The sequence below is a fragment of the Seriola lalandi genome, unplaced genomic scaffold (assembly GCF_002814215.2).
Source record: "Seriola lalandi dorsalis isolate HSWRI2012SDOR001 ecotype SW California unplaced genomic scaffold, Sedor1 jcf7180002052080, whole genome shotgun sequence".
NCBI lineage: Eukaryota > Metazoa > Chordata > Actinopteri > Carangiformes > Carangidae > Seriola > Seriola lalandi.
The window spans coordinates 10,666-19,740 of NW_019522633.1; the positions used below are offsets into that span (position 1 = coordinate 10,666).

The 9,075-nt window shown below is 38.7% G+C and overlaps 2 protein-coding genes across 2 annotated transcripts in view; one reads left to right on the top strand and one right to left on the bottom strand.

Annotated features, from left to right (window-relative positions):
- The window catches only part of srp19 (signal recognition particle 19), a 6,115-nt gene extending 3,281 nt beyond the window's left edge, over positions 1–2,834 (bottom strand). The window contains exons 1-2 of the mRNA XM_087172120.1: positions 2,607–2,834; positions 413–518 (exon numbers count right to left, since the gene is read on the bottom strand). Coding sequence (XP_087028246.1) covers positions 413–518; positions 2,607–2,644 — 144 coding nt within the window. The 5' untranslated portion in view covers positions 2,645–2,834. The remainder of the gene's footprint in view (positions 1–412; positions 519–2,606) is intronic.
- A 788-nt stretch (positions 2,835–3,622) lies between these two features.
- On the top strand, positions 3,623–8,483 carry LOC111649884 (serine/threonine-protein phosphatase 2A catalytic subunit beta isoform-like). Its single transcript, XM_023399574.2, has 3 exons — positions 3,623–4,057; positions 6,382–6,420; positions 8,199–8,483. The coding sequence occupies exons 1-3, from the start codon at positions 3,956–3,958 to the stop codon at positions 8,466–8,468; spliced, it is 411 nt and encodes a 136-aa protein (XP_023255342.2). The 5' UTR covers positions 3,623–3,955; the 3' UTR covers positions 8,469–8,483.
- The last annotated feature ends 592 nt before the right edge of the window (positions 8,484–9,075 follow it).

Here is a 9,075-nt window from a genome sequence, read left to right on the forward strand (position 1 = left end):
GTGTTGTAGTCTGGACGGACAGAAACTGAGACCTTTGTAAACGATGAGGTCACACCCACGGCCTCTCCTGATTGGCTCTCATCAGCCTGGACTACCAGTGGTGAATACAACATGATGATGAATGACAGTGTTACTGACCTTGTTGTCTTTGCAGCTGCTGTTCACTTACATTCTCTGTTTTAATGCTACAGCTGTCTCTGCTGTTCCTCTTTCGTATTATTTTGTGAGACTACACCGGCTCATGCAGGCTCAGTGTACGTGATTGCTCATGTATGTTTGTGTTTTCAGGTGTGTTGCTGTGGATGGAGATCGCTTTCCTTTTAAAATGAAAACGTGGTAGTGTGGACGTAGCCTGAGAGTCCCTGCCAACAACAAGGAGCTGCTCCCAAAGTAAGAAATGAAGAAATCAAGCCAAAAACTGAACATGTGCAACAAGAGTCACCTTCTCTGCAGGGATCCTGCGTCCTTCAGCCAGCGTCTTCTTACTGTTGATGTAGACTGGATAGAGGCAGATGAACCTGAAACAGACGACGAGCACAGACTGACTCACGGCAACACACTGAGCTGAGAGGAGGCGTTCAAACACAACACAACACAAACCAACAGCTGTCGGGTTTCCATTGTAGTTTTGTGCAAAACAGAAGCGATGTCTGTGAATGTTCTGTGTTTCCACTGAGTGGAAAGTGTACTGTACAAAAAGCTAAAGAATGGATTAAAAGGAGATCTATTTCTATTGTTGGTGTTGAATTATGGAACAAAGCTAATATAAAATTTAACAAATGTGTAACTTCCTTTTGGTTTTCAGAGCTGTTTCTGAGGGTTACAAGAGAGGATTTTTTCCTTTTGGTGGGAGGCTTAATTAAGAATGTAGGCAGGTGTATATATATATATATATATATAAGCATTTGCTTCTGCCTGAGTCTGTTAAGTTGTCTGTTTTTTGGTGTCTCTCATCTATATTGTTTATATTTACCGTATTATTTGTGATGACTGAATAAAAACAACTCCTTCTAGTAATATGATAGTAAAGCTGGGTTTCCTCCTCTTGCGATATATAATTACAGTGAAGATGATTTTTTTTTAAATTCACATGTTTCCATCACTCGTTTTTAACTTTACACACTTAATGACAGACCAGCTGCTCGTAAATAAAGTTTTGGTGTAAGCTGAATTATATGACATTATACTGAATAGACAGTGTATTGCTCAAACACTCAAAACTGTATTATTTCCGCATTTGCAATAAGGTAAAAGCAAAGACAAATCCACAGTAGGTAAAAACATTTTTTTATTGTTTTATTTATTTGTCTTTATATTCCGACATTTTTATTTACTTATTTATTCATTTATACGATCCTGTTTATAATTCCACATTTATTTTCTCATTGGTTTACAAATGTATTATTTTTTCTGGCAGCCCTATGACTCCATATATCTTTGGGTTTTGGACTGTTAAGCAGGCAAAATCTAAATTGCGATGGGGATGTTTTCAGATTGTATGACATTTAAGAAATACATTTTATAAAGTTGAATCAAGTGGTACATCGACAGAGAAAAGACCTGCAACTATTTTGATAACTGATTAATTCTTTAAGTAATTTTTTCAAGTAAAAATGCTGAATGTTCTTCTGCTTCAGCTTTTCAGTTGTGAAGAGTCGCTGCTTGATTTAGTCTTATGTCAGTGGTTCCTGTCCTGTGGGTCACAGGATATATGTGGGGTCCGAGAGATGCATCATGGGATAGATTAAGAAGAAATAACAAAGTTCTGACACAGATTTTAATTCTTATCCCTAATATTTGCTTTTTTTTTTGCAAGTTTTGAGGGCAAAGTTTCCTGCGAAGAGGGGTCACAAGTAGACACTGCTTCATTTCAACAGTTAACATGGCCAAAGGTTTGAGGACACAAACTAAACCAGTGGCCTGAATGAACAGTGGGTGAGAAACTACACGTCCCTCCATTACTTTAATGATTGAAAGATTAGTCAGACTTATGATAAATCCCATTTCATAACCGTGTGACATGTAACCGATTTGTCTCTCTGTTGTATTTTGCCATAAAGTCCGACATGACGTGGTGGGGGATCCCGAAATGTGCGGGTTTAAGGAGTTTTACACGTCATGCTAAAGGGCTAATGTCCGCTGATCGACGGCTAGGCCAAACTCCATGTAAAAACTACGTTATTTAAACGGTCACAACGGTTTCGGCTACAGATGTTGTAAAATCGTGACTTTATGTCGAACTCATAAGAAACGGTTATTTACAGGTGATAAAGTGGTAAACGTGGTTTATTAAAATTTACATTTGAACTTGGTTTACCACACAGTTAGCCGCTCACTCCACAACCGTACTGAGTCGTTTCGGTTGTAGTGACTCGTGTAGACCAAACAAGTCGTTTTTGTTTGATTAAAAATGTATAAATCCGAATTAAATGTATGCCGAATTGAAGGCTCGCCGTTCAGGATCGATACGTTCACCACAGTGACACGTAATAACCACGTTACCTTTGCAGATATCCAGGTTGTGCTTAAATTAAAAAACTCCTATAGGGGTTGGGCTGTTAGCTTTAGCTTAGCTAGGCTAACAGCTAGCTTTTACAAACACTCACCTCTCTTTATCGGCGGGATTCTGGGTGAGATGAGCCATTGTTGTGGCCGAATCTGGAGTGGATACAGCCACCGACAACACGGTTTGATTTGTGCCGTAAAATCACAGACTGTATATGAAGATTTTTAGATTATTCCTTTAAACACAGTCTATAGGTAATGCACGCAGCCATATGGCCGCGTCTCTGGGTCGTTCACTGACTGTTGACAACCAGCTGGTGCGCTTCTTTTAATGCTCCGAGTACACCGGTCCGGAAGACAACGAGAAGGCGGAGAACCGCCCAGCTGGTGCGGTCACAGTCACAGAATAATACACTAAGTATATAAAATGAATTATAAGAATAATAACGGATTTTAAATGTATTGCGCAGGTAAGAAGTTACCATCATAAATCTTTATTTCTGGTAAAGTTATTTCAACTGCTTCTGCTTATAATAATAATAATAATAATAATTAAACTGGGTCTTGAAGCTCAACTACACTTACTTCCTTATTGAGAAATTCTGGATGAGGTGGAAATCCAGAGTGATTTGGGCTGTAGCTAATTTTCTGGATGACAATGGAAATCTGTGACAGCATCTGTTACATTCCACCACTGCTCCTCAGGTTGAATGGTTTTATTGGCCTTAAGAGGGAAACACTCATAAGGAATCATGTCTGTTATTGTTGTCTGGACTGTGCATGTTGTATTATTTTTTTAAATTGTACTTATTGTTTGTGATTTACAGTGTTTTAACCAGCCTGTAAAGTCTAAGGCAAATTTCCACATCATTGGACAATTATTATTATTGTTATTATTATTATTACTATTAGTTGTAGGTGGTGGCGTTTGGGTCGCTTTTTTCTTGTTCATCATCCTGCGACCTCTCAAATATATGTTGCGTCCTCTCTTGTTGACACGACCCCTATGTTTGTCCCGCTACTTTCTACTATATTGCAGTTCAACGTCTGTCCGCGCGGTGTCGCCGGTGCGCGGACTCTGCGCGCTGCTGAAATGCCCGGATGTTATTGTAGCTAGCTCTTTTAGCAAATCGGCTAGCCGCTGCGACGCCGCTGACTCCTGCAGCTACGGTCTGCCGCATCGGGGACTTTCGACCCTTTTGATTCCCCCGGCCCATAAAAACTGGTTTTTAAAGTCGGTAACTTAAAATCGGTCATTTATCATGATAGAAGTTGAGTGAAGGGCTCATTATTTTTTGGTCTTATCGTTGATTTTCCAACCGGTTTGGCGGGACTAGATCGGGTTAACAATACGACGAGCTAAGGGCTAAAGCAGCTAGCGCTGAGACACAGGCCAGTTTGTTTTTTCAGGTAGCTAACACAGCTAGCTTAGCAAGCTACCGCGGCTGTCATGGAAGACAAATCTTTCACTAAAGAATTAGACCAATGGATCGAACAGCTAAACGAGTGTAAGCAGCTAACGGAAAACCAAGTCAGGACACTCTGCGAGAAGGTAAGTGGGTTATATCTGCTCGGGTTTAATTCTGACTCAGTCGGCCTCGCTTTCAATGTGGCCTAGATTGCGAAAGCGGCCTCGACTAATTTCTGGAATGAGGGAACGGCAAGGCGGCTATTTTCGCCCCGTTTTCGACCAGTCATCCTGGGGGTTATTAATGTGTCACAGCATTGAAGCTAAAGCTAACTATTTTTGTTTATATGTTGTATTTTGGCAAAGTGTACTGTCCGGCCCTTCCAAACGGTGCTAATGTGGACGGTTATCCGAGAACCGTCGTCTCAGGACACAGGCCGAGAATTCGCATCTTGTACATCATCACCAGCAAATAGACGGAGACCATTTTACTGCCCCTTTATTAATAAGTCTACAGTTTGCGCACACATCAGGACTCAGCTAATGCTTAATTTTGAGTTTTATATTCTTACTTATGTGTTGAAAGTATATGTATATTAATGAGTGTAGATGGTGTGATTTGCACCGCGCCCTGTCTTTATTGATCAACCGTTTTATTGCATAAACCTGTCAATGAGCCTCAGTTTTCAGGCGTCACCTCCGGATTGTTGCACCATAAAACAACTCGTTCGGTAGCTTTTCTGCATCATCTACATTTAATGTTGTCATAACAGGCCGTATAACAAAGGTTTGGGCCATACTACCGAGAAGCTGAAGGCCGATTTCTTTACTGAACGTGTGGAGGAATAATTTTAGTCCTGTGTGTGTTGAGTGAATGAAAGCAAAGACTCAAAACCTTGGTGTTTTCAGTAAGGATTGACAGCTGAGTTATTTTCGGGTTGAACAATGTGATGCTGATTAATGGAGGGAAAAGTAATAGAATTCAGTAATATTAAGGTCAGGTAGATCACAATTTGTACCAGCTTATGTGAGGTTTATAGAGCAACAGCCTTCAAATAGAAATGAAACAATAAGTTGATTATTCAGTTCGTTGAAAAAATTCACTATTTTGATAAAGTAATAATTTCTTGAGTTATATTTCAAACAATACTAATGTAAAAATGCCAGATCTTTCCATATTGCAGCCTCTCAAAAGAGAATATTTGCTGCTTTTCTTTGTCATACATTGTAAAATTAATATTTTGACTCGAGTTGAAGACATTTGAAGACGTCACCTTCAGCTAGTTGAATATTTTGACAATTCACCGCTTGCTTGAAAAAAGAAATTGGCAGATTGTTTGATAATGAAAATGTTAGTTGTAGCGCTACTTGCAAATAAGTTATTTTTGCATTAGAGAAATCTGTACAGTGATATGTCTTGAAATAACAATAAATGATTGTCCCGGTTTAGCAGAGCTCAAAGTTATGACTGTAGATAAACTGAGCTCTTCTGCTCTGTTTGGCTGCAAAATTTAATCATTTTTTCTTTTTGATGGAGAGAAATCAATCATTTTGTTTTGTATTCAACATCTACAGTTCAGTTCTCACGAGGCGCTGATATCACAGCTATGTCTGAGGACACATGGTGCGTTGGGCTGCTACAAACAATCTGCCTATTTATTAATTGAGATTAACTATGTAGTGGAACACCAAAAACAGCCACTTTGCTGAGAAAATATTGAGTAAAACATCAAATGAAGTCTTTGAATATTTGTTATCGTTTCAGTTTCTGCTCAAAGAAAAACTGATGCAATTAATCGATTATCATGATAGTTTCTGGTTATTCTTCTGTCCATCAGCTGTGATTGATTGATCAACTGATTGCTTCAGTTCTAGTGGTGGTGTTTAATGATAATTCACCAGTATTAACAGTGGAAACGCACTGTTGGCTGAACGATGAGCAAAGAAAAAAATGCGATTGTTCGATTTTAGTGGGAATGTGATTTTTTTCTGTAGTCCGTTCTGCCTGGAGAATATGATTTCTGGACCAGGGCATCTCTGTAGCACCAAGCCTCGATTATAATTGTATGTTGTGACATGTTTTACCTTTGTCAAAAAAGTGCAGCTCCTTCCATTTGGATATTGCAATTTTGAAAATTTCTTGATTAATTGTTCAGACCCAACATGGACTCCTTTTTAGGTTTTGGCCTGTTAGTTGGATAAATAAGTTATTTGAAAACGAAATACTTTAAACGCACTTCAGTGTTTCTTGGCTTTTCTATCTATGACCAACTAATTTCAAGTCCACAGGCTCGACATCTCAAAGTAACCCATCGGTCTGTCGCGGAGGCTAAACGTTACTGTTTGTGTGTCTGTGAAGAGTTTTATTTGACCCTCTGTCTGCTCACACGGTCACTATAGTGTCTGATAAAATGCCTTTTAAAAAGTCGAGTATTTAAATAAATGATCTGTGTGTTTGTCTCCTCCAGGCCAAGGAGATTCTGACCAAGGAGTCCAATGTTCAGGAGGTGAGTTTTCCCCACGATGCCCAAGTCTCCTCTCAACATCACAGAGAAATCAAACCCTTACTCATCATCATTAATGGGACAGTCTGGCCACCGTGGCGGCCATGTTGTCCTCATATAGAGCTGGACGACTAATATTAAAGGAATTAGACATTAGAATCTAAGTAATAAGAAAGTGGCACCTCAAACAGCAACAGATTCGATGCTCTTGCTGAAATGATTGTCAGGCAGGAAACTAAAGGTAATTTTTAATCATCAGTTCATAATATAAGTTATTTATCATCAGCCTGGTTAAAGCTATTTTCTGATTCATAGAAATACGACCCTTTAACCAACAATCAAATACCCTAGTTAGAAGACGTGCGGTAGGACACTATGTTGGTCAGTTTCATAAGTTTTAGGCATTGTAGTATAAATTATTATTGAATTATATAATTAGTTGATCATTTGACAATGGAAGTCCATGTCGGTCAGTTTTTACTGATTATATTAGTTATTTATCAATTATATAGAAACAAAATGAAGAAAATTGATTTATACAAGTGGTTTAATCTGTAATCTGCACAGGGGAAATTAACAGAGTTTAATCTTCTGCTTTATACCTTTACTGTAACAGTAAATATGAATAAAGTACAAAACAGTAATCTTAACTACAGTTTGCTATAAATGTAGTAAATGAGTGACTCTAAAACAAAAAGGTGTTGTATATGTTTACGAAAACAAACCAGTTAAACCAGTTTTGATTAGTTTAATTGGAATAATTTGCAGACTCTTTGAAACAAATAAAAAATTGCACAAAAACACATCAACAAGCAGAGAAGCATCAGATCAGGACAACAGACTGTTCGCACTCAGATGGTGTAATCTTCAGCAGCTGGAACGTTTCCAACCTGCAGCAGGAAAGGAACTAGAATAAAAAATGGTGAAAGCTTTTTGTGCGAGAGGTCAAGTTAATGCCCTAAACAGCACGGATCAATGCATGTAGGCGAAGATGAGCTTTCACATGTTCTGATGGAAAGATTGATGCTTCAGTTGAAACCAAACAGTATTTTTACACGTTATTGTTGACTAAAATTTCTTCTATTCATAATGGATGTTTGTCTCTATATTTTAGAAATAATAAATGATCTGGGTCTGATTTTCAGTCTTGTTCCCTCTGGCCTGTTTTGAGCATAATATGTCTGAACAATATCACACCTTGTTTACACTGAAAACTGTGTGTGTGCTGAGCTGCAGGCTCACACTCTTTCCTTTTTTTTTAATGCCACTGAGTCTTTGTAGAAATTGTTTCCACCCAAAATCTGTTAAATAAAAAGCTCAATAATTTGTCATTTTAGCTCATATTAAAAAAAACACATTCTCTGTCTTGACAGTGTTTCCCACAGGTTGAGATTTACTTTCTCTTTACAGACAGATGCAGTTTAGCTCTCAAAAGCTTCTGGGTGAAACCAAGAAAATAATATACGATTTACACAAAATACAGTGAACAACATTCACACATTTTCTATATTCGCACCCATTTACATTGCTTACTAATAATGACCTGCAGTTGGACTTTATGTTTAAACATGGAAGGTGAGAAAGCTCTGGAAAAAGTGAGTGACTCTTGAGTTTAGAGTATTTAATCACAGAATGAAGGTCGGTGCTTCGTTTCAAAAACAGAATTCCTGTTAATGTTCGCAGTGAGAACAGTTCAGACTGATCAGTGTATCGTTACTGTTGAACTGTCATGGCCGTGAGGTCGAGACGACCCGGTGAACGTTGTTACCTGTCCCCTTCAGGTGCGATGCCCGGTGACGGTGTGCGGCGACGTCCACGGTCAGTTCCACGACCTGATGGAGCTGTTTAAGATCGGAGGCAAGTCTCCAGACACCAACTACCTGTTCATGGGAGACTACGTCGACAGAGGCTACTACTCCGTGGAGACGGTCACGCTGCTCGTCACGCTAAAGGTAAACGCCGCCGTTTATGTGTTGTGTGTGTTCCTGTGTGCAACATGGAAGCTAGCAGACAATGTTTTCACAGCATTTCCAGTTCCCTCAAAAAAATAATCCATAGATTTCTTTTTTTTTGTCCCTTATCTGAGGCCAGGTCACGTTAATTGATTAATTATAATACTCTGAATTATTATTTACAGCTGGGGGGCACTGGCAAGAATATGATAGAAATGTCTTTTAATTATGTACAGTTTTTACAATCAATCAATCAAACTTTATTTACACAGCACTTGTCACAGAGGTTAGTGCAGTTCAAAGTTCACAGACGACTGAGCTAAAAAGAAAAAGGGCAGAAAAAGTCAGAAAACTGACGAGATATAATAAAACAGATTCAAAAAGCTGTAATAACATTAGCAAACAATAAGAAAATTAACAAGAAAATGGAATAAAATACAATTTACAAAATAATTATAATGATTAAAAAAACCAGGCGGAAGAGGTTTGTTTTGAGTTGACGTTTAAATAGTTCATCACTTCCTGCTGCTCTCGGGTCGTCATGGAGACAGTACGATCAACTCAGAGCTAAAGAGAGAGAGAGAGAGATTACACTTAAGAAAAGGCAGGTTTGGATAGAAGCCCCACGTGAGCTTTAAAGTTTAGCTCTGAATCAAAGATCACCTGAGGGTTTCTTGCTCTTTGACTCTGGGTGAGTCAAAGGGAA